The sequence below is a fragment of the Podarcis erhardii genome, assembly GCF_964252035.2.
Source record: "Podarcis erhardii genome assembly, chromosome: 8".
Lineage (NCBI taxonomy): Eukaryota > Metazoa > Chordata > Lepidosauria > Squamata > Lacertidae > Podarcis > Podarcis erhardii.
This window is the reverse complement of record NC_138499.1, coordinates 20307042-20333009: the sequence shown is the minus strand read 5'-3', so window position 1 is coordinate 20333009 and position 25968 is coordinate 20307042. Positions and strand designations below refer to the sequence as shown.

Here is a 25968-nt window from a genome sequence, read left to right as displayed (position 1 = left end):
GAACTAGAAAAAGTCATATTCTGCACAACTTTGCCATAGTGGGGGTATATATATTAAAAAAACCATACGTACATGCTTTTAAGAAAGAGTTAGTTGCTAGTTGTATTGATATATTGTCCAAAACTGGTTGGAAGTTCATATAATGATATCAGTTTCATAGTTTTTGACCTGGTAATATATTGCAAATCATGATGTGTGTTAGGGCTGGGTGATATATCATCTAAAACCAGTTTCAAGTCCATATCATGATATTGGTTTCACCATTTTTGACTTGGCAATATATTGTGAATGTGCTATGCAAAAATCACAATGTGGGGGGAAAAACTGCAGTCAGCCAATGCCTCTACATTGCTCCATCCTTATTATAGACATTGTAATATATCAGTATATTGCAATTACAGATAGGTAGCCGTGTTGGTCTGCTATGGTCAAAACAAAATAAAAAAATTCCTTCCAGTAGCACCTTAAAGACCAACTGAGTTAGTTCTAGGTATGAGCTTTCGTGTGCATGCACACTTCTTCAGATACACAGTGTATCTGAAGAAGTGTGCATGCACACGAAAGCTCATACCTAGAACTAACTCAGTTGGTCTTTAAGGTGCTACTGGAAGGAATTTTTTTAGTATATTGCAATGTTTAGCTGGTGATATATCACAAAGTTGAAAATCAGATCTCACCCAACCCTACATACTAGATCATGATCTCACGATACACACATGGAGGCTGCGCACTGCAGAATGTAGTAAATTGCCCTAAGTGAAGTCTGCCATAAAGCAGTACTGCTGCAAAAGAAACTGCAGTGCCCATCCACTCTGTTGCTACTGTTTTTCCAAATCTTGTATCTTCTCGTTTAAGTTTGAACTCGCCTTTGCATCCCTAGGACCCTACTTCTTTGCTCTCCTAGTCCTCCTCTAGCCCTTTCCAGATGGCCTGACCCTCTGACTCTGCCAGAGTCTCTTCTCCCTGCTCTGTGACACAAGGCAAGTTCAGCCAATCATCAGAGGCTCCCGTATCCTTTAGTATGCAACAACAGAGGTATTACACCAGTGTCACAACTTTTCAACTGACTGCAAAGCCCATGCTGCACCGGCAAAACATTACTGCCAAAAATGTGTGCTGACCAGAGAGGATGAAGGTTAATTGCTTTGACAGGGTACAGTTAAGGGACTATACGTCCAGCTGCTCCCCCAATTTTGAATCCTAATTGTGTTTTTTTAATCTGCTTTGCTGGCTTGCAAAATGGAATGTGTTGAATACTGAGGAACAGCCTCTTTTGTGGCATACTTAAAACATTGAGATCAGGTATGGGGAACCTGGAATCCTCTAATTCCCATCATTCCCGACCATTGGCCCATTCTGGCTGGAGCTCATAACTCTAGAGTTAAAGTTCCACAATACCTAGATAGTTGTAGAGATTTGCCTGGCTGCCTCCTTATTGTCTTTTAGACAGAAGCAGAAAACAATTCTATCCAACCAAATATGATGCTAAGTTCCACTGCTGTTTTTAAATGACTTCTGCCTTTTATGATTTGCCATTAAATTTAGAGGTATCTTTTCTCCTCATCCCTGTCCTTTAGCCAGTTCTCTGCAGCTGAGCAACATTCAACAGGTGTTGAACCTCCACATTTTATGATTGATGTAAACAGATTTTATCTTGTTTGTAGCTTTGCCGTGCACTGCTTAGACACGATGGTATTAACCATGTCCAAAGTCCATTTTGGGGGCCTAATTCAGCCCCTGTGGCAGTCTATCTCCTGGGGTAAAATCCTAAAAAAAGCTCAACAACTTTGGTTGGCCCTCACGCATGGTCATTTCATCAAATCTGGCCCTCTTTGAAAAAAGTTTGGGCACCCCTGGAAGCAATATCTCTGCATTAGATATCAGCCCTCACCTAGATGTCAGATTCTGGTTTGTACCACAAAACACATTTGCAACAACATGAGGAGACAGAAATGAATTGAGGGAAGGCTCCTGGTCAACCTCCATCTCCAACTTCTATCCTCCACACCCAAACCAAAACAAGCCGATCTTCAACAGAAGCGACATTCACAGGCTGGGAGTTGGGCAAAGATGCTGTTGCGTACTTGCGAGAAAAAGATGACCTCTTGCTTCCAGCAGCAGACATGTGGACTTCAGGAGCTGAGATGCTGCCTGTACTGCTTGAGGAGCTAAAATCAGCTTCGCTTCCTGGAAAAGGAAAGGGAAGAGTAAATGTCTGATGGAAACCGTAGCTCAAGGATTGATGTGGTGAATCACTGCCATCCTTCCTTGCCTCTCCCACTGGAATTTGGAAACCAAGCCTGCAGTTTTGCAAAATGTTAAGGGTGGATCCGTTTCAGCTTCTTCACATTTCCTCAAAACTGACGAGCCAAGAAAAAGGATGCAAACGTTATTCTGGAATTTTTTTAAAAAGCTTGGCTTTTACAATATAGACATTTTGAAACAGCCGAGATCTACTTTTCCACCAGGTCTACAATAAGTATAGGCTGACTATAGTATTCATTTCCTTTATTATTTGAAATATACCACTTCTCCAAAAAAAAGTCCACAGTGGTTTACAAACACAAGCTTAAAACACATAAGACCAATAAGAAACAAAAGCACACAAGAAGAAATATCAAAATTCATCTTCCAAGGCAGGATGAGGGCCTTTTACCATCTGAGGCCTGCACACCAACTAGAGCTTTGGTAAACCTTGTTAGATTACTGAAGTGCAATGTACATGGGGGCTGCCTCTGAAGACTGTTCAGAAACTCTGACTAGCTCAAAATACAGCTGCATATTTCTGGGCAAGACCACTTGGTGGAACACCTCTCACTGGTTCTAAACGATCTTCCCTTACTGGCCCATGTATTTCCTTCTTTCTTTGAGCCATTTATTGAACAAAAAATCAAAAGCAGGAAGAAACATTTTTTTTAAGATGCTGAATATGTTCCAAGGTGTGAAGTAATTTGTTGGTGCAGATTCCATTCATTTCGGCAGGAACAGCACTAACCAACTGTCTTGCTGGATCAGTTTCAGAAAACACCTGAGACATGCTGCTAGATGGCTTGTTATCTGCAAATGCCATAGCTGCAATTCAGTTCAGAGTTATATTCAAATGGAGAGCAATCTTATGGCCCTGGGACCACAGGGACACTGGGAACACTGCCATTGCTATAAAACAGAGATGGGCAACCTCCGGCCTGTATTTCAGGATAGAGAGGGATCTGTCAGAGTGAAGAAACTAGTCTACTGTATGAAAGGTAGTCGTTGCCCAACCCACATTTGTCTCTGGCCCCACCCACCACCATTATGTGGTCCCAGGAAGTGAACGTGGCCCTCACTCTCAAAAGGGTTCCCGTCCCTGTGGCAAAAAGGTTTGCAACCAGCGCCTCAACACTGGTAAGGGCAAAGGGGAAATGTTCTGAGGGCATGCCAAGAGAGGCTGTGGGTCTGCAGTATCCCAAGCCCTTCTCTTCCCCCAGCCCCCAACACATAAACACTGGAAAGTAATGAAGGCCAGCCCTTGAGTCTGTGAGGTTTAATTCCCTCCCATTGGAATGAATAAGGGGGAAACTGTTTAAAACAAACAAACAAACACCCAGAAGGGCATATGAAAAGGGGGTCAATTTGCCTTTAGCTCTTCTTCCTCCTCTCACTTCTGGATTGCTCTGTCCTATATGATTGCTGAGAAGTAAGGAAGTCCCACAGTGTTCCCACTTTCATGCAACTGCACATGGGATCTGCATACTCTCCAACATGTTGCAGAGAAAAATCAGGGTGTGCGTCTTTCAGGGCTGCGCTCTTGTGGAAGCCAGGTGACTTGTGTGAGAGAATGGCCCTCCCAAACAGGCATCTTTGGAGGATGTGCTCTTGTGGGAGCCGAAACAGGACATCCCAGGATCCAGTCAGAAGCTGGATGAGTTCTGTAATTCCGGGATGTCCCACTCAAAGAGGGACAGTTGAAGGGTATGGGTTTTGAGCTTTAAATCTCCCTTACTTTGGTAGGGTTTTAAACATGCACAAAGATGTACTTCAGGGATAGGGAACCTGTGGTCCTCTAGATATGGTTGAGATGACAAACACGTTCATCTCCGGCTGTAGGCCATTTTGGCTGGGAGATAGAGACTGAAAACATCTAGAGGGACACAGGGTCCCCCATTTCTGATGTACCTGATAGAAGTAGTTCTAGTCCCCCTCAATTCTCCATCTTTAGACATATTATGACATTTTAAATATGGACTAGGTGTCTTCTACAACAATGTGGGGGGGGATATATTGTGGGGCCAAAAGGAGGAGATTTCAGCAAAGGAGATGAGAGAAAAAATGGAAGTAAACAGACGAGCTGTAAAACCATGCTCTGGGTCAACCTTTTCCACCTACTAAAATAAACGGCAGATTGTGTGGAGTGCTTATGGCAACGGTTACATATTTTTGTTGGCTCAATGTCATCACAGCTAAGCGAAGGGGAAAGAGGAAGTTGCTGTACTTCCAAACAGTATTGCTGTCCCAGGGAATGCGTCACATTCATGTCTAATTCCAAAGAACTGCAACAGAGATTGGACAGCAGGCTAGGGATACATACTATGAACAGAGGTTCTTGCATGAAATCGCAAATTGTCACTCTGTTGAAATTGAGCAGGTCTTTTCTATGGACCACAACTGGAGGTGGTGTGTGCTACCTTCAACTTTGTTGCGCAACGGCCTTTCTTGCCAGTTTCAAGTAGGCAGCTGCTGCAAGCATATAAGGACATTTTAACAATAACACATGTACTTAGGAGCTATTCCAAGCCATTTCAAGCCAAGTACTTTTGTAGCTGGGCTGTATGCCGACAAGTTAATAAATAATCTGGTCCCATTTTTTTCTTTTTCTTTTTAAAGAGCTGAGCACTTGGAACTAGGAATGAGTGAATCTGTCAGGTTTGGTTTAATCTCGGTTCCACACACCCCACACCTTAAATTCAGTTCTCTGCATTTCCACATCAGTTTGTGATATATCTTGTCCTCTCTAAAAGAGGGCATGTGTTGTGGTGAGACCTGGAGACTGACCTCCTGGTTGTGGGTGGGTCTATTGGATAGTCACAACACCCAATTGGTAGGTCCCTCGTTGCTGGGTTTAATCTGACCAATGGGGTGCAGTCTAAATGGATCAAGGGGCCCATGCACGTGTCCCAGAGCTTCCTCTTTCAGCTCATGCACAGGAACACCTGCCCACCTCTCCCTAATTTTAGGGCATTTTGTGATTGACCTTGCTATGCCATCGAGTGTCATCTGTCGTTGGGACAGGGGCACGGCAGGAATTTTCCCCACTTGGCTGACTGGATGTAGCCATTTGGGTTTCGCCTGCCGCGTAGCAATTCATCACAACTTGTAAGGTTGCGGATATGCATTGGTTCATGTGATAGGGATGGGAGAATGGTCTCGCCATCCCTATGTGAAGGGTATTCTGTTAAAGGAATCCAGGGACTCAACTTGGTTTGGTAAACCCCCGAAAGGGGGTTGTGCCCATGCCTGAGTCTAGGGGAGCATCTGGGGAGTGAACAGAGTCTGTTCCCAGGCTTTTCACCTGCCTCAGGTGTTCACCCTTGGCTGACCTGGGTCAGCGCTACCTGCAAGGGTGTAGGGAGCTAGTCGAACCAGAGCCTATGCAACCACTCACTTTTCTGTAATCAATAAAGTTGTGGCTTAAATTCTGCCCAAAATCAAAACTAAAATTTGAGTCAAATGTGTCTTTATTTAGGAGGGAGGTCTCTGGGTCTGAACACGCAAATAATTTAAGTCCTCATTCATCAGCGTTTTGCTGCTAATTGCTCCTAATAAACACTTTTTTTGCAAAGCAATTTACATACATACATACGTATGTATGTATGTATGTTACTGAATGAAGTTGAACAGAGTGAATTAGTGTCTGGGATTGCAGGTGGTTGAAGACCTTTGACTATTTCTGTAGCAGAGACCCGGTCTCCAGCCTGCAAGAGGCATCAAACCAAGGGGAGCTTTTTAGCCACTGTATGCTCCAAAGACAAGTACAGTATTTAGAATCACTGGAAGCACTGGGTGCTTCTGTTTCAATTTAAGTCACTTCGAAAGAAGATATCAGAGCACTCCAAATCATTGCCCATGTGCAGGCACAGAAAATAGTAGATCTAGCTGAAAGGCATGGAGAAACTGTTGCAAGGCAATCCTAATTATTATTATTATTATGGTATAACGGTATAATTAGGTTGTAAGATCTTAGAAGGGGTGTAACTGAGAGGGGACATGGGTATCATGAATTGATCCTGAACTTCTGAATTTGCCACCACATCCCTGATCTCCTCTCTATTGGTATTCCACCATCTCTCTCTGCTTAGCTCTACCCTAATTCCCATTCTCTGCTCATATTATATTGTCTCAAAGACAGAACACAGGAATTGGCGTTTATATATATATGGTGGCAAACCCAATGCGCCCACTCAAAAAGGCAACTTTCAGCTTCAACATCTCTAGACTCATCATTTCACAGTATTTTAATATTCACCAGTGGCTCCTTCAGCACGAAATGGAAGATACCCGAAACTGTGTCTATCTCATTGCTTACATTTCAGGGGGTGTATTTACTTAAGCTTTCAGAAAAAGGTGAAAGTATATCACTGTACAAAAAACACAAAAAAAAAACAAGAGCACATTTTGCAGAGAGATGTGTGTATTTTATGCCTTCTGTGGAGTATAGTTTCGTGCAGGCGTATCCATGGAGACAGATCCTTTAATAACTCCTCAAGTTAGCAGGTCAAGTAAGCAAAGCTATCCAGCTCCATGGCAACAGACTTGAGACGAACGGGGGAGCCTATCAGCAAATGAGCAGCATCTCCTTCTCTCTGGGGAATCTGCACAGCACATTATCGCGATGCGCAGGCTGGCTTACCAGAAGGGGCACTACCCATTTCAAGAAGGTGCAAAGGAAAACAAAGGACTGAACAGGAAGGCATTGCCTTAAGGCTCACGGCGTGTAAGGACCCAGACAATGCTGTTTGTTAGGAGCAACTGGTGGTAGACGCAGCATCATTCTGCAAAATACAGTAACTGGGAAGAGGCAAATTGATGTTAGAAAACACATATAGCTCTGAATCTCTGTCCATCTCATCTTAGAGTCCTTCTTTGCTTGGGGGTTGTTCTGTCGCCTTTAGGACCAATGTCATTCCATCTAGCAAGACATATCCCTCAGGGTGGCCACTTACGTATCAGCAGTTAAAAAAGCAGGGGAAGTAAAAGGGGACAGAAATTTGCATGCAATTTGCACATGCTAATTTTTATCTATGTAGGTACACAAGGCGCTGCCTTATATTGAGTCTGACCTTTACTCTATCCAAATCAGTATCGCCCAGGATGTCAGATAGGGTTTCCCCCCAGTCCTACTTGGAGATCCTAGGGACTGAGTCTGGGGCATTATTCACGCAAAGCTATGGCCCACGCCCAGAAAGATGCAGCTGTATGGTATATAGATGCAACTCTAGGAATCGTGCCTATGGTATAAGGGATTTTATCAAGAATGGATTGTATTTGGTTTCAGCAATAGTCTGGAGGCAGAATTAAAGGGAATCAGACCTTGAAGTACAGCACGTGGGAGGCTACACAAAATTTATAATTGGCTATGTAATTGATTTGTATTTGAATTGGTATTGCCATTTGGTATTAATATAATATGGCACATATTGGATTTTTGTAATTTAAAATTAATAAAAATTATATAACAGAAAAAAATAGAAACCGTGAATGTAATTTAAATAGAAATGCAATTCATCTCTCCATTGGGGGAAGACTGAAGGCAGATGGGCGATGTGCCTGCTCAGTGTGCTGTCAAGGTGCTTAGCACTGATAGGCACATTCTTCTGGTTCTACATCAGATGTGGACCAGATAACCCTTCAGGTAGAGGACGGTCCTCTGTAAATTAGGCCGCATGGCCACCCTAGTACCAATCCTGTCAAGTATTGCCACATGTGTATATTCGGAGCCCAACTTCCGTTGGGGAAAGAGAAGACAAGCTGTTAAGCATCACACTAGCATCCTGGAGGCAACAGCCAAAAGGCAGAACTAAATAAAGCGGTGCTCTTGAATTGAAACAAAGGGTGTTCACATTTCGCCTCCACTGTGTGGAAAATCTTGTGCACCTGTGTGGACAAACCATCGAGTGGTTCACTTGTACAGCTATTTGCATTTAAAGTTCCACAAATGTACAGTCTGTATACCTCTGTACACAACAGTTGAGCTGTACAAATAAATAAACAAGTGTATACTGTTTTACACAAGCATTTGTACATATGAAGAGATACCTTGTCCTTGTGTTCAGTGTCATGTATGAACAAATAGAACTGGACTTGTAGGATGAAATTAAGTGAGCCAGAGCAAATGACAGCAAACAACATGACACACATAGATATAAATGTGCCTTCTCCCAAATTTTCCTTCTGCAGAAGAGCAAAGACAGTTGCTATAAAATAAATGGCAACAGAAGTAACTGGTAAGATCATCAATCCCCTTTTCCATGGAAATGAAAGCAGGGACAACATTCTTTTCTGCTCAAGAACAAATGAAGTGGAAAACACACACACACACACACACACACACACACACACACAACCTCTCAAAAAAGCACAACTTTCTCGGTATCAATGGTGAAACAGCATAACCCTATCTTCAAAATCTAATCTCCAGTAAGAATGGACTAAGCAGCATTTTCACTTTGACAATAGGTCAATGCATAACTGTTATCCCAAAAGCCACTCAACCATTCCCATGACAAAGGCACTATTCAACTTAGCACATTCTGTATCTGTGTCCGAACAGCAAACACATTATTCCCCCCAATTTGCTGATCTTTGCAGCAAAGCGAGAACAAAGAGCAGCGATCCAAGCAAAACATTACAAATGTCATTTTTATAAAACACTTTGCCAAGCATGTTTTCCTCCAAGAACAGAATATTATACTTTTGGATGAATGTGAAGCATCATGCCTTTCGTGACTTCCTACGGATCACAAGCTTTTCCTGCAAAGTCATGTCCGTGTCTCTTAAACAGGAAAGCATTAAATGCCAACCAGTGTGCTTTAAAGTGATTGGTCAATTTTCTCATAATTTTTTCATTCTGTTTGGAGAGGCCAGTGGAGCTGTAGTACCAAACCATGTCTCAAAACACACACATCAAAGTCCAAATCCTAATAAATCAGATGTGGAGAACCTTTGGCCCTCCAGACATTGCTGAACTGCAACCCCCCCATCATCCCAAGCCATTAGCCATGTTTCCTGGGGCTGATGGGAGTTGTAGTTCAGCAACATCTAGAGTTTCCCCAAAGAGGGAGAAGGCTGTGATGCAATGCAATGCAACTGAGCTGAATGGGACTAATTTCCCTGCAGACAGGGATAGCATTGTGCAGTAAATCTCAAGTAATTCTAGCTTAATCACACATTGATTGACTTTGTGCTGAATAGTGTGAAACCAAGAAGAAAAGCCATTAAACATAGGATCCAGGCATTTGGTGTAGTGCTAAGTCAGGGTCATAGCTGTCAACTTTTCCCTTTTCTTGTGAGGAATCCTATTCGGAATAAGGGAATTTCCCTTAAAAAAAGGAAAACTTTGACAGCTATGGTCAGGGTCCCATCAGAGCCAGGGACAGAGGAAGGGGGGAGCGGTGGGGATGGGCTGCCCCGGGTATCACCACTGAGGGAGGTGACAAAATGCCAGATGGCACTCACCGCGGGGCCTGTAGCGCGCCCGAGCCACGTGTCTCTCCTGGGAGTGACATGGTGGCTTGGGTGCCTGCAGCCTCTGCGCTGCCCCAAACGGTTTGCCCATTGCCTCCCCTTCAGCTGTAGGGTGGCTGAGTGGGAGGAGGCAGGCAGACTCCTCCAAGGCCCCACAGAGCATCCTGCCCCAGCTTGCCCCGCCCCTGTGGGTGGCTGGTCTCGCCCCTGGGCACAGATTACAAGCGCTTGATTGGCTTGCTCCGCCACTGATCAGTGCAAGGAAGTTTCAGGGCAGATTTGGGGAGGGACGGGCAGGCAGGAGAAAGCTTTGCGCAGAGGATAATTTAATAGCTGCCAGCTCTCATATGGACCTACCTGCCTGACAAAAGCGTTGTCTGAAGTATAGCAAGCTGAAGACATGGAAGAAGCCTTATTTACAGCAGCAGCAAAGCTGCTTATTTCCCTCACTAAGTGACTTTCCTTTTCACTGGAGGAGGCAGGGGGTGCGGTAGGTGTGATCCGCCCTGGGTGTCATCCCTGGGGGGGGGGTGACATCGCCACCCACCCCCGGGACGCTAGCTCCACCTCTGTTCCTTTTAGAACGCAGGCAAAGACCTCCTTTCTCTGGAAGTCTTCATTTTTTGAAGTGCATCTAGAACCACTACATATTTTTGCTTCTGCTAGTTATTATTTATAGGTTGCCATTTTTAAAAAAATAAAAACCCCCTGAGTTTTAGCATTATGTTTGCTTTTGTATCATTGTTAGCATGTGTTTTGTTAGCTGGTTTGGATGTTTTTAGCTGAGCAGCAGCTTAACTTTTTTAAAATAAAAGGGAAAAAGAACAATTTCTACAAGAAGCATTCTTGACACTTAAAAGGGTGCTTGGTTTGCTACTGCCCTGACTTTATTCATCACAGGTGGTTTACAGCCACACAATATAGTGAAGAAATGTCTGGCATCCAGACTTAGGAGCGGTTCCAGGAGGTTTCCCAGCCCCCACCCCAGTTCAGAAACGTGGAACTTACTGTACATGATACAACCAAATTGGGACACATGCACAGTAACACATTTCTGTCTATCTCCCCTGCACTTGCAGAAAGTTAACTCAAAAATAGAACAGTATGCACCCATGAATAATTCCTAGATTGAGAGACTGGGAGATGGAAGAAAAGATCACAGGTGAGACCTGGAAGGCTTTGTCATTTTCTGTGGGAGCCAGGATTAAGCCTTGGATAGAGAGAAAATTCTGTATATTTCTACACTTTGGGGTGGGGGGCATTTCAGATACCCTGTAGCTGATTTTCTTGCTGCTTATTTTTTATGTTTTTGCTTTTATGGGAATCTGTGTTTTATTAGAATCTGCATTCTGTTACGTATTTCTGACTATAATTGACTGCTTCAGTTTTTATATTATATAGATATTATGTTACATTTTGACATTTGTGTTTGGTGTCATAAACTGTCCTGTGGTCTTATGACAAAGGTGGTATATAAATTTAAACAATCGTAATAAGAACAGTGATAATAACGTGTTGAAGCTGTCTTTTTCATTAAATTTTCTACTGAGATTTTCTGTTTGTTTTTTAAAAACAACACTTCATAGTATTTTGCATCATTGCATCTAAACAATTGCGAAGATCTAGCAATCCACATAGCTATGTAAATGTAGGCAAAGTATCTGATTTACAAGCAGTGGGTATTGCATGTAATTTTAGAGACATTCTGACCATCACCTGTCATGAGACAAAGCAAAAGTACCGCTGACAAATCCAGAGACTCCAAAGTGATCTTACCTGGCTTTATGAAGCTTGTCTTTGTTTCCTTCTTATATCGAGCCGGCTGTTGAGTTCCATCCCCCATTGTTCCCGAATTAAATTTCTTCCTTGTGTAGTCTCCTCCATCATTGCCTGTACAAAAACCAACTGGACTGTTTCCAGCATCAGGAGGAGTCTTAACTGGAGAGACGGACTGGCTGCTGGGGCAACCTGTGTCATCTGCAAACAGGAGAGCAAAAGCAAAAAATAAAACCAAAATGCGCCACAGGAGAGATCCTTCGTCCGATTGAAAACAGATGATGGAGAACTATTCTCTTTTAATTATTATTGTTACTATCTGTTATGTATATCACACAGCCAATGAAGCATGTGTGTAAATCCTGCAATAGCTAGATAGAGAAGACATTTGCTTTCTGTGGGGGAAATGCTGTGCCTGTATTGAAAAACGTGGAGGGGGCACAATTTTGGGACAGCAGCTGGTTCCTTGGACGTCTAAGGACCGTGAAAGAAAAAAGCCACCATGAATTCCTTAACCTGCTGCTTCCTGGTGATGTCAAAGGAGACCTGCTGAACTGTGGATTGATATACAGCTTTTATTTACGGTATGGTTCAGGGACACAAAAAAGCCTCTGCTGTGTAACAGGGAGGGAATAAGAAGAGAGTGAAAAAGGAGAATTGTCATTGAATAGGCTAGGGAGCAAGCCTCCTTAATCTCCAAGAGAATATTATTAGGAGTGTAGATTTCGCTTTTGGGGGAGGGGACACACACCTTGTGACACATGCCCCTGTTTTCCTGCCCCCAACCTTCATTCCTTTCAGTGGCAATGCCTCTGTAGCAATCCCTCACCCACTGACAGGATTTTGGAAAGGGAAAGAATCTGTCTTGAAGGATGTGTCTGCACCTCACGCGTCCCCAGGCTGGAAGGGGAAAAGCGACAGCCTCTCAAATAAGCAGGTGACCAGGGGTGGGGCTGTCACTCCCAGGACAGCCATACCATTTGGCATACGAGGCAGCAGCCCCAAACTGCAGGTGCTGAGGGTGGGGCCCTCCATCATTCCCCATGTGATTCCTATTCTACTATTTCCCATTGCCATTTGAGAAATAAGATTCAGTTGCCTGCCTGGTGGGATTCTGTAAGTGGAAAGGAGGTGTCTATGTGGTGCTATCTTGTCCTTTTCCTCGGGCATCAAACTGACTTAGCCAAGCCTCCAAGCAGCTTGCTACTCTCAGCTCCTGGGGAGATTCCAGGTCCAGTATACCTGAAGGAGCATCTCCACCCCCATCGTTCTACCCAGACACTGAAGTCCAGCACCGAGGGCCTTCTGGCGGTTCCCTCGCTGTGAGAAGCCAAGTTACAGGGAACCAGGTAGAGGGCCTTCTCAGTAGTGGCACCCACCCTGTGGAACGCCCTCCCACCAGATGTCAAAGAGAACAACAACTATCTGACTTTTAGAAGACATCTGAAGGCAGCCCTGTTTAGGGAAGCTTTTAATGTTTAATAGACTATTGTATTTTAATATTCTGTTGGAAGCCACCCAGAGTGGCTGGAGAAACCCAGCCAGATGGGCGTGGAATAAATGATAAATTTCTTCTTCTTCTTCTTCTTCTTCTTCTTCTTCTTCTTCTTCTTCTTCTTCTTCTTCTCTGACAGCATCAGAGCAGCATGCGCACCTCTCAATTTCCACCCGTTTATTATGGGGATGGTGCAAAGAGCTTTTCTGCTCATCCCTGATACCTTTTTGCTACACCACCTCCAGTTAGGCACCCTGGATCCCCAAATCTGGATATGATGTTGTTGTCAGCATCCGTATCTCTCAAGAGGCAATGGTGTGTGCCTCTAGGGTAAAGTCAAATTGCTGAGTTAGCAGCACCTAAGAGTGACCTCCCTTGGGGTGCAAGCCTGGGCAGTGTGTATGGAGGTCCTGGGCTTCCCAGACAACAAGACAAGTCTTGCTCTTGCTGATGTGGTCCAAAGGAAAGCAGAGCAATATGTTTGGCACCAGCTTGGCTGCAAGAATTGCCGGAAGGAGGACACTTTCCTAATATAGGGAATGATTCCTCTAATGCATCATTCACATTCTCCCATTCATATTTTCCAATCAAGCCAGTATTTCTCTCTGCATAGAAAAGCTGATGATGGCACAAGGCAACTGGTACAATTTGAGAAAACAGTGACTGGGGAAGGAGACACCTCCAAAGAGTAAGAATCAGCAATTTAGAAATTGCTATTGGAGAATGAATTCGGGTGGAGTTCTGTTCTTAATGGGACATGGGAGAGAGAATTTGGTTTACAAACTGAAGGCGGCTAGAAGACTAGAAACAAATCTGGTCAACGCCTCCATTTAAATTGATATCATCCCACAATTCTTCACCACAGATATGTTCCTTTATTAATACAGGGTCCTCCCAGTTCTGTTAAAGGAGTTGTTGTGCAATACCTACATTCTGAGCCTCGGGGGCCGGATAAGACAGCCCTGGAGGACCAGGTTTGGCCTGGTGCCTGAGGTTCCCCACCTCTGGCCTAAGGGGCAATGGTCCATCTTCATCCAATCATTTTAAAAGGCAAGTCGTTCCCAGAAACAGTTTGGGAAAATGCCAAAAAGAGTGGAATGCACATCGATTTATCTATGTCTCCAATACGCTAGCCAAGTTTTGTTTTGCTTTGTTTTTAAAGCACAAGCTTCACTGGTGTGCAACCAAGTTTAGGAAACCTGCGAAGTTTGGAAATGGTTGAGGAGAGCTGTAAGCTAGATGCGTTTGCTGACAGCCTGGTCAAAGTAAACAGAGCAGGTGTTGGCAACAAGCTGCTGCGTTACAGGGAATCATATTTCATTAGCAAAAGGGAAAGCCTTCAAGACCTACAGCACAGTTTTCCTGGTTTCTCTTTCATAGGAGGGACTGGGATTCTTTGTTCCAGTGGGGAGGGCAGAAGACCTTCAAAAGAGAATCTGCAGGAGTCAATGCAGAATATATTCATACTCAGTCTAGAAATGCTTCCTGACAATCTGGTCAAAGCATTGAACACTCGCAGCCAATTTCATATCCCTCTTTTTCAAGGAACAATGTTATATAAAGCATGTGCAAAGTATCTCCAACCCCATGCAATGCAGAAATCAAGTGCCACCTGTCCTAATAATAATAATACTTCATATAGCTCATTGAGAGTTTCAGTAGTACCTTGTTGCAATCCTTATTGTTTGGATAATACTACTAATACTAATACTAATTCATAATAATGCATGATACTTCATAATACTTCATCATGAATAATAAAAAATAAAACTTCATATAACACATTTAGGACTCAGCTACATTAGTCAAAAACCAGTGCTTTGAATTCATTATAAACATTCAACACCAGATGGCGCTGGAGAGGGAAAAAAAACCTCTTTGAGATTTTACATAGCGCTTTTCTTTGGTTATAATGATTTAATTTCTGACCTATTTATAGCGTCTCCCCCCCCCCCCCGGGTAGATCCACACTTAGCCTATTTAGAGTTTCAACAGTACCGTGTTGCAATCCTTATTGTCCCCATATTGCAGATGGGAATGTTGTACTTGACTGCTACTTATGTATCACATCCCACAGGGGATACATTCTCTCAAATTCTGGAATAAAACCCTAAAGGTTACTAATTTATTAGTGAAGCTTTCAATAGACTTTGATTTCATGACTATGGGTATACAGTAGTGCCCCGCAAGACGAATGCCTCGCAAGACAAAAAACTCGCTAGACGAAAGGTTTTTTCGTCCGCGATTTGCCTCGCAAGACGAATTCCCCTATGGGCTTGCTTCGCAAAACGAAAACGTCTCGCGACTTTGTTTCCTTTGTGTAAAAACCGTTAAAACCAAGGGTGCTTAGCTTGAGCAGCTGCAGTTGCGACTTGACTTCGAGGAGCAACTGTTAGCGCGTGGTTTGGTAGCCTTTTCTCAGACTTTGCTCACTTTTGAAGATTTTCCAAAACTTTTCCAGAACTTTTCCAGAACTTCTCTTTCATCCATTTGGTAAGTTAAACTTTTAAAACTTTTTTGGGGGGTTTTGGATTTTGGGTTGGGGTGTTTGGGATTCAAGGACTTGGTGTTGGGAAGGGGTTTGCGATAATCTGGGGGCTTGTGGGCCTTTTTTGGGAATTTTTATGATTTTCTGTAACCACTGGGCCAGGTTGGTTTTTTTTTGAAAATTTTTCTGAGTTTGAATTTCTGAGTGCTGGCTGGCTAGGGGAACAGTTGGGGAGGTTTCTGCAGAAATCTGGGACCATGTGGGGTTTTTTGGGGAATTTTTATGATTTTCTGTGACCACTAGGCATGGTTGTTTATTTTCAAATTTTTTTTTCTGAGTTTGAATTTCTGAGTGCTGGCTGGCTAGGGGAACAGTTGAGGAGGTTTCTGCAGAAATCTGGGACCATGTGGGGTTTTTTGGGGAATTTTTATGATTTTCTGTGACCACTGGGCCAGGTTGGTTTTTTTCAATTTTTTTTTCTGAGTTTGAATTTCTGAGTGCTGGCTGGCTAGGGGAACAGTTGGGGAGGTTTCTGTAGAAATCTGGGACCATGTGGGGTTTTTTGGGGAATTTTTATGATTTTCTGTGACCACGAGGCATGGTTGTTTATTTTCAATTTTTTTTTTCTGAGTTTGAATTTCTGAGTGCTGGCTGGCTAGGGGAACAGTTGGGGAGGTTTCTGCAGAAATCTGGGACCATGTGGGGTTTTTTGGGGAATTTTTATGATTTTCTGTGACCACTGGGCCAGGTTGTTTTTTTTTTGAAAAATTTTCTGAGTTTGAATTTCTGAGTGCTGGCCATGTTGTTATTTTTTGAATTTTTTTTTTGTCTGGGTGGGGAAGCAGTTGGGGAGGGGTTTGCAGCAGTTGGGGAGGGGCTGGGGGAGCAGTTGGGGAGGGGTTTGCAATTTCTGTGTTGTGGGTGGGTTGGTGCGTGTCTGTGGGAGCAGTTGAGGTTTTTGAAGACATTGGTGATTTTTGAAGCTTTTCCTAAACTTATTTTTCAGCCATTTGAGGTTTCTGAGGACTTCGGTGGTTGATTGTTGAAGCTTTTCCAGAACTTCTCTTTCATCCATTTGGTAAGCTAAACTTTTAAAACTTTTTTGGGGGTTTTTGGATTTTGGATTTGGGGTTGGGGTGCTTGGGATTCAAGGCCTTGGTTCTGGGTTTTAATTTCTGTGTGGTGGGTGGCTGGCTGCTTTTGTATTTTTTGGGTTTGAAGCACATCACTGATTTTTTTTTTTTCTGAGTTTACGAAGGTAGGAGCTGTGCTGCCATGGGACCCAAGAAGACTGCTGCTGCGGTGGCCGGCGAGAGGAAGAAGGAGAAGGTGACGCTGGAAATGAAGAAGGAGATCATCTGGAAGCACGACGGCGGAATGCGTGTGACGGACATCGCCAGGGAGTACGGCAGGAACCCATCGACCATCGGGACCATCCTGAAGATGAGGGAGAAGATCCTGGCGACTGATGCAGCCAAGGGAGTCACCAGGATCGTGAAGAACCGCCCAGCTGTCCTGGAGGAGGTCGAGAAGTTGCTGCTCATCTGGATAGAAGAGAAGCAGCGTGCAGGGGACACAGTGTCTGAGGCCGTCATTTGTGAGAAGGCCAAGGCCTTGCACGCTGACCTCATCCGGGAACAGCCAGGAACCTCAGCCGAGCCAGAAGTCTTCAAGGCTAGCAGAGGTTGGTTTGACCGGTTCAAGACAAGATCTGGCATCCACAGCGTGGTCAGGCATGGAGAGGCTGCCAGTTCTGATGTTCCTGCGGCTGAAGACTTTGCAGCGGAGTTCCTGGAGGTTGTGACGACGGAGGGCTACGTTCCGCAGCAGGTCTTCAACTGCGACGAGACCGGGCTGTTTTGGAAGAGGATGCCCAAAAGGACTTTCATCACTCAGGAGGAGTCCAGGCTGCCTGGCCACAAGCCCATGAAGGACCGCCTGACCCTGCTCTTCTGTGCCAACGCAAGCGGCGACCTGAAGATCAAGCCCCTGCTGGTGTACCACTCGGAGAACCCACGGGCCTTCAAGAGACACAAGATCGACAAGGAGCGGCTGAGTGTCATGTGGCGATCCAACAGCAAGGCTTGGGTCACACGTGTGCTGTTTGTGGACTGGGTCAATCTTGCTTTTGGCCCTGCTGTCAAGCAGTACCTGCTGGACAACGACCTGCCGCTGAAGGCTTTGCTTCTGATGGACAATGCTCCTGCCCATCCTAAAGGCCTTGAGGTGGACTTGTTGGAGGAGTTCAGCTTCATCAACATCATGTTCCTGCCGCCTAACACCACGCCACTGCTCCAGCCGATGGATCAGCAGGTCATCGCCAATTTCAAAAAACTCTACACCAAGGAGCTTTTCAGGCGATGCTTCGAGGTGACTGACTGCACCACCATCACCCTGCGGGAATTCTGGAAGGACCACTTCGACATCGTCACCTGCTTGAAGATGGTCAACACGGCCTGGAAAGGGATCAGCCAGAGAAATTTGAATTGCGCTTGGCGCAGCCTGTGGCCGGACTGTGTGGCACCAAGTGACTCTGATGCACCAGAGTCAACAGTGGTGCAGGACATTGTTGCCTTGGGGAGGACCATGGGCCTGGAGGTCATGGAGGAGGACGTCTGCGAGCTGGTGGAGGGGCACGACGACGAGCTGACCACCGTGGAGCTGGTCGAACTGCAGGCAGAGGCTGCGCAGGAGCAGGCCTCACTGGAAGAGGAGGAAGCAACTGAGGAACGGCTGTCCTCCGAAAGACTGAGGGACATTTGCCAGAAGTGGAAGGAGGTGCAGACTTTTGCAGATCTACACCACCATGAGAAGCACGTGGCACGTGACGCTGGGAACTTTTATGATACGAGGGTCATGTCGTCTTTCAGGGAGCTGCTGAAAAGGCGGATAAAGCAGCAGACTATGGACAGGTTCTTGACCAAGAAGCAAAGAGTGGAAGAGGAGCCTTCTTCGAGTGGTCCCCCAGAGTCTTAGAAAATGTACTGTACACTTTGTTGATTTTTAAATGTTTTTCTGTCATGTTTATAAAGTTAATTTATTTTCCCTTCAATTTTTGAACTGCTCTTTACAGTATGTGTGACTTTAAAGAGCAGTTAATAAACTGTTGTTGTACCAAATTTGGCTTTGTTTGGACTTTTTTTGACCATAGGAACGCATTAATTGATTTTCAATGCATTCCTATGGGATTTCGTGCTTCGCAAGACGAAAAATTCGCTAGACGACAAAAATTGCGGAACGAATTAATTTCATCTTGCGGGGCACCACTGTACTTGGAAACACGGCTATAGAGCAAGGTGACCAGCTTACCTTCAAAGCCATGATTTTAGCGGGAAAGGCAATGATAGCTTTAGGTTGGAAAGATAGAGAAAAATGGACAGTAGATGCATGGAATTTGTTTGAATTTATTCAGTCAGACATTGTTGCAGTCATGTCACGGGAAACAACGTGGAAGGTCAAGTCCACCACGATAAGGAACAGATGGAACCCCTATCTTCAATGGACAGAAACTACGGGAACAAAATACATTTGGTGGAAACTAAAGACTCTATGCCCGTGGCTGAGGCTAATTGTTTGAACCTTTCCAATGGATATGGGGGCGGGGGAAGGGAGGGAAAGGAAAAAATTGTACGGGAAATTTAAAAATTAGAAGGAGATAATATAATGTATGTAAAAATCCTGAACTCAAAAAAATATTTTATTTTTTTTTAAAAAAAAAGAATTCACAAGGGGATTCAATTCTACAACATTATAATGTCTACATACGTTTCACAAAGCTTCCCAACTCCCTTACAAGCCCTGCTAGGGCACACCACTGATATCTTCACTGTGTCCCTTTCTAATTCTTTCCCCCCAGCTTAGGCACCAAGCAGGACCATGGGTCTAAGCTGCCATTTTAATTTTCCACAAAGCCTTCAACATAGCAGCAGCCCACAGCATTCTGGGAGATTCAAACTGGTGGGCTGCATTGACCCATCACTGCTTGGATCAGTGCAGTCTGCTGCTACCTCCTCCTACTGGCTGGTAAACTCACCGTGTTCTACCAACAGAGAAGGGGGAAATTGCGGCATTTTCTCCTGCGCCCTCTCAAACATGGCTCCAGCCCTGAAAGCTACATTCAGCCTCACAACTCCTCCATTTTAACTGAAATTGCTTAAGCTCTCCAGCTTTCATGGACATCAGGCTGCTTATCATGGGAACAAACTGAACTTGGCACAGACAACAATTCCTCCTCTTGGCTCCTATCAACATTAATGACCTTTAGACATACCAATAACTAAGCCAGGCTTTTGAATTCAGCTGCAGACAATGAAAGGATTTGTTGCATGCAATCCTCTTTCCTATGACCCTTCTGTTATTTCTAAATAAACGATATACCTAATATACCCCCCTCCCCACAAAGCAGCCACATGGAAAATATACGGTACATCTGGACAGTTGCAGGACCCAGCTCATTCTGCCAGAGACATTTCCACCTCCCCACCCAGCAATGCATATAAATGTATCAGATGTACATTTGAACTCAAGATCTTTTGCAGGATCAAAATTTTCGCCGTCACCCAAAATAGCAGCAGTGCACTGCCCATCACAAGAGGCAAAGTCATTCCTTGATGTAGGACACAGCTTACATCCCTGCATATATAAATCAGCCTTCTTCAACCTGGTGCCCCTCCAGACCTTTTATGACTACATTTGCCATAACCTCTGGCCATGGACCATGCATTTTCTCTGCCTACCTCCATTGCCTTGTCACAAATCATCCCACTGCCGGATCAATCACTAGAAGTACAGTGGGCTGACCTCTGGAGTATCTTGAAGACCTCATGCATCTCCACACTGGAAACTTAGCAAATCTGCTCAAGGTTCAGCAATTTGACAAGATTCCTTACAGGGTGGGGAGAGACACCGCTTTCTTTTAAAAAATAAAATATATCAGAGTGACACATCTACAGACACTTCCATAGCAGCGTAAGAAGCATTTACCAGATTGTGAAGGCACAGCCAGAGTCCTGACTGGAACGGAGAGGAAATTTCCATGTTGTCCATTCGTAACCGGAGATAACATTTTCCCGAGGCTATGACTATCGTTGCGCAGAAGAAATTAAGAGGAAAAGGGAAGGATGGGATTTGGTGGTACCATCAAACCACGAGTTGGTTAGCACCAGATCTTACTACTCTGTTCACTTGGACATAGCATTTTTTGTTTTTTAAAAAAGAAAAGAAAAGAAGCAAAGTTCATTCTGTCAGCTTTCTGCTTTCATGACTTGGCAAGTCTTAATCTTGGATGGCACAAAATGTTTGCCCCGCCTTTTTTCAGAAGGCCGTCTGTTACAAACAGTTTCTAACAGACGTCAGCTATAACTTGGCTGACAACTCAGGCAGGATGTTAATCCCTTTGCAGAACAAGCACGTAAAAAATAAATAAATCTTCAATTGCCTGGGAATTAAGAACAGGCCCTATTCTTCCCCAAACCACCGAAAATGATGCTTACAGATGACATGATGTTGAGTTGACAATGAAGATGGCCCAAATGGAACTCCAAAAGCAGGTTTCAAGGCTCACACGCTGATTACGGATTTGAAAGGGACAGCTGCACATTCCTGATTTGCAGAGATTGCAGGATCTAGATGATCCTCAGTGGTCCTTTACAACTCTATGATTCTATGATTAGGTGACAATGCATATAAAATATATATACAGTGGTACCTCGGGTTAAGTACTTAATTCGCTCCGGAGGTCTGTTCTTAACCTAAAACTGTTCTTAACCTGAAGCACCACTTTAGCTAATGGGGCCTCCTACTGCTGCTGTCCTGCTGAAGCACGATTTCTGTTCTCATCCTGAAGCAAAGTTCTTAACCCGAGGTACTATTTCTGGGTTAGAGGAGTCTGTAACCTGAAGCGTATGTAACCTGAAGCATATGTAACCCAAGGTACCACTGTAGTAGGTAAAAATCATACCTGATGACTTTTCATAAGAATTTTTTAATTTAAAAAAATCACAAACTCTTGTGGTGAACTGAACTTAAGACTGAAAAAAATGAGAAGCCGAGAGAAACGGACATTTCTCCATATGGGCAGTGTCAGGGTCCTGGATATTGCTCATGGATGCCAGCCCTCAAACTATGTTATAAGAATGCATGGTATAACAATAAGTAGTGAATTGCAATGAGAAAAGTGCATTCATCACTAAACTAGACCGTCATTTTAATGGTGGGGAACCGAGACAGAAAGTAACCTGCTCAAGGCTCCTGCTCCTGGTAGTTAAACTCTCTTAACATATATGAAGCTTCAATCTGATCCAAACCTAGCATCCCAATCCAGATCTGGATCTGCTTGCAATGTACAGACCATGTGCATGTATAGAGCTAGTGCAAAGCAGTGCCAGAGGATGACTGATCAGATTCCAATCCCCATAAACTTCATTGTGTGACCTTCAGCCAGCTCCTATCATTCAGCCTAATCTACCTCACGAGGGTGCTGGGAGGATAAATTCAAGGAAGAAGCTGCATTGAGTTCATTGGAGGGAAAGGTGGAGTAAATATGCAATCAAGAGTTACTTGAACCAGTGCGGTGAGGGGGGAGATAGCCCGAGAGTCTGTTCAGCAGCCTCAGCTTTTTTTGGGCTAGAGTCAGTCAAATCTCCACCCTCCCAGGCCAGGTGGGAAAAGGTTTGCAAGGCAGGGAGCAGGTCTTCCAGGACTCACAGCCAAGAGATACCAAACACTGACTTTTAAAAGGGAGCTGAACTAGCTGGACTGCAGGCCCCTTCCAGCTCTATAATGCTATGATAATGTGATCATGGAAGAAAATGGAATATGCACAAGAGAATGAAGACTAAGGGCTCAGCTAGACTGGTAAAGAAAAAGCAATTTATGTGTGTTGTATATGCGATATAACATTGTGTCACCAGATGGCGATGTGGAGTCCTGTTTTTCTCTACCTGTTTTCCCTGTTTAAATTTACAACGCTACAGAAACGCCTCTTTGATGTGTTTAGATCCAGCCTAAGTTCTGTCACTGGTTGTATGTGCAAGGAAGCACATGAAACCGCTTCTGACAAACTGAAACTGGCATTATACCAGTGCAATTTTCAGGGCTTTCCCCCAAAGAATCCTGGAACTGCAGTCTGGTGAAGGCACTATCATACCCTCCAACATTTCTCTGATGAAAATAGGGACCTCTTATTCAACAACAAAAACAAAAACAAAAACACCTTTCTACCTCCTCCCACCTGACTGGTTGCCCCAGCCACACTGGGTGGCTTCCAACATGATGTATAATCACTTATCTTCTTGCCTGAGGGGGTTGGATATCTCCATATCTTCCAACATTTTCCCAATGAAAATAGGGACATCCTAAGGAAAAGAGGGATACGGGTGGCGCTGTGGGTTAAACCACAGAGCCTAGGGCTTGCTGATCAGAAGGTCAGCGGTTCGAATCCCTGTGATGGGGTGAGCTCCCGTTGCTCGGTCCCTGCTCCTGCCAACCTAGCAGTTCGAAAGCACGTCAAAGTGCAAGTAGATAAATAGGTACCACTCTGGCGGGAAGGTAAACGGTGTTTCCATGCACTGCTCTGGTTTGCCAGAAGCAGCTTAGTCATGCTGGCCACATGACCCGGAAGCTGTACGCCGGCTCCCTTGGCCAATAAAGCGAGATGAGCGCTGCAACCCCAGAGTTGGTCACGACTGGACCTAATGGTCAGGGGTCCCTTTACCTTTACTTTAAGGAAAAGTGAGACATTCTGGGATCAAATCAGAAACCAGGATGGTTTCTGGGAATCCGGGACTGTCCCTGGAAAATAGGGACACTTGGAAGGTCTGCACTAAGAATGATCTCTTTACAGATCCCTAGTCTCCCTACCCTAGAATTCTTGATGCCCTAGAAAGAGAAAAGAAAATGCTGGCAGCATTAAGATAAATTCAACAGTGTAAATAAGTTTTGATGGATGCAATAATGGAATACTGAATGGTGCAGTCAGTGCTCTTTTTCCCGCTAAAAAAATGTTTAGGGGTACTCTCATTTTCCTACTCATATTGAAATACTGCCCCCTCAATGAGGCCAAACAAAATGTTTAGGGGTATGCATACCCCTGCGTCCCCCAGGAAAAAAGCACTGGGTATAGTATTTGTAAAATATGCAGGGATTTATGATATGTAAAATGTACCATGGAAAGAGAAGAAGGAAAGTCACTGATATCTTAAGGATGTAAAATGAGTATTTTAAATTGTAAAACAGAAAATTTAATAAAAATGATATACAGAAAAAAGAAAGAGAAAATAAATATTAAGCCAGTTTTAAGTTTGTAATGAAGGCCCTTAAGAGCTACAACTTGCAATGAATGTACTGTGAGCTTTTGTTTTCTAACGTCGACGTGCTTTGCAACCATCCATCAGTGCCAAAGGATGCTTTCAAAACCTTTAAAATAAATTGTAAAGTGTAACTTCAAACTTTGCACCGTCCTATGTGCAGATGCCTTGAAAAAGAAATGAATGAAAGCGGGGAAGGATGAGGCATACTTTGCCAGGTGCTCCTCTCTTCCAGCTCCCTGTGGTGACTGATGTACAAAGCAGGTGAAGACAGAAGCGAAAGTCATCGGGCGTGACTTCTCAAGCAGGTGCACCGAGCACTGAGATGAGGGAAACTGCTTTGCAGAAGGGCTCTTGCAAGACTATATCAGTTTTCCAGGAATTGCCAGGCAAGATAATTCCATATTCATTCATGTGCATTCTGACCCTAGGCATATGCACACTCTGAAACAAACCCTGCTGAGTTCAACAAGGCTCACTCTTGAGCAAAAGTATACAAGAATTGCAGCCTAACGGTGGGATCCTATGCACATCTGCAGAAATGCAAGCCCCACTAAGTTCAATGGAGCTTATACCAAAGGTTAAATGTTTAGTTGGGGTTGGTGGTTGTTTTAATTTGGGTGTAACTGTAAACTGTTTATTATTGCCATTACAGTGGTACCTTGGTTCTCAAACTTAATCTGTTCTGTGTAAAGGGGAATGCACTCTGCTAAGTAAAGAAACTTGCTAACGCAAGTTAGGAAGGATATTAGTAAACAATATATTCTCTCCTGCCTCCCTGAACATTCCCACAGATACTCTACCAGCCTTTTGCCTCTTGCACTGCCAATCACTGGCGTGCGCTAAGGGATGTAGTGCTTGGTGTGAAAAAGCTGCCCCATTTGCTGTGGGTGCCACACATGTCTTACTACCTTGCAGGCAGATCTCCACAGCCTACGTTCTCCAGAGTGCTCAGGAGACACTCTTTTGGGTTGCCTTTCTCTGGAACACCCAGGCCATGAATGGGCCATTCAAAGCTGAATAGCTGACACTGCTTTGCCGACATCCCCTTTTCCAGGTTGACAAGGTGAAATGCAGTGCTCAGTGGAGAACCTCTCCCAAGCAGCCCCTACTATGCAACTTACAAGGAAAACAGACCTGATGTGGTGAAATACTCGGCAGCTGATGAGGCAGGCGTTGCTGCTGGGAGAATGTTTTTCTCTCTGCTTGACATATGAACCCTGCAGCTGAAATCCAAACCGGAGGGAGAAGGCAGGAGGGTGCCTGTTTCAATGTCAGATGACAGACAGCACACACGCCAAAGCATTTGTTTCGTTTTATCGAAGCCTAGCATCCAACTGGAAGTTTTATAACGAGCTCCACATGCAATTGGCTGGAACAAATGTGGGTTTTGAAAGCTGGACCCCCCCCCCCCGCTGATCAATGATTTCATAGAAGAAATAATGGGGGGGGGCAGCCGATGTTAGCCGTGCTCAGAGTAGACCCACTGAAATGAACAGACCTGTCTAATGCCAATGGATTACTCTGAGTAGAACTTAGTTGGATACAGCCCAACACCTTCCTGTGACTTTTGCAGCCCCACTGAGTTCAACAGGCCATACCCCCTCTCTCTTAAAATATGTGTAAAAATGCAGACGCAGAAATCTTATTCTCATTTTATCAGCAAGGATGCCACTTACAAATGAATTAATCCAGAGTAGCCTCATTTCAAAAGGTTTGCAGGATGTTTATGCAGCATGCATAAATCCTAATCCACAGAGAATCCTATGCATCCTTATTCTTATTATATGTAGTGTTATGGGGAAATAAGTCCTAGCGAGGCCAAGGGGGCATACGCTCTAATAATAACAATAACAATTTATTTATCGCTGCCCATATGACTGGGTTGCCCCAACCACTCTGGGCGGTTTCCAACAAATTATAAAACCTGCTGCCTTCAGATGTCTTCTAAAAGTCAGATAGTTGTTTATCTGTTTGACATCTGGCAGGAGGGCATTCCACCGGGCGGGTGCAGGTACCCTCTGTCTGGTTCCCTGTAACCTCTCTTCTCACAATGAGGGAACCACCAAAAGACCCTCAGAGCTGGACTTCAATGTCTGGGCTGATGTTTCTTCAGCTGCACAGCACCGAGGCCATTTAGGGCTTTTAAGGTCAGCACCAACACTTTGAATTGTGCTCAGAAA

At 44.3% G+C, this 25968-nt stretch overlaps 1 protein-coding gene across 4 annotated transcripts in view; it reads right to left on the bottom strand.

Annotated features, from left to right (window-relative positions):
- The window catches only part of SYBU (syntabulin), a 44562-nt gene that overhangs the window by 10109 nt on the left and 8485 nt on the right, over nucleotides 1–25968 (bottom strand). For 3 of the 4 annotated variants that reach the window (XM_081874294.1, XM_081874295.1, XM_081874297.1), the window contains exons 3-4: nucleotides 11497–11697; nucleotides 2085–2187 (exon numbers count right to left, since the gene is read on the bottom strand). In XM_081874294.1, coding sequence (XP_081730420.1) covers nucleotides 2085–2187; nucleotides 11497–11697 — 304 coding nt within the window. Of the gene's footprint in view, nucleotides 1–2084; nucleotides 2188–11496; nucleotides 11698–20462; nucleotides 20767–25968 lie in introns of those variants that run through there. The other variant, XM_081874296.1, reaches the window with a different exon arrangement.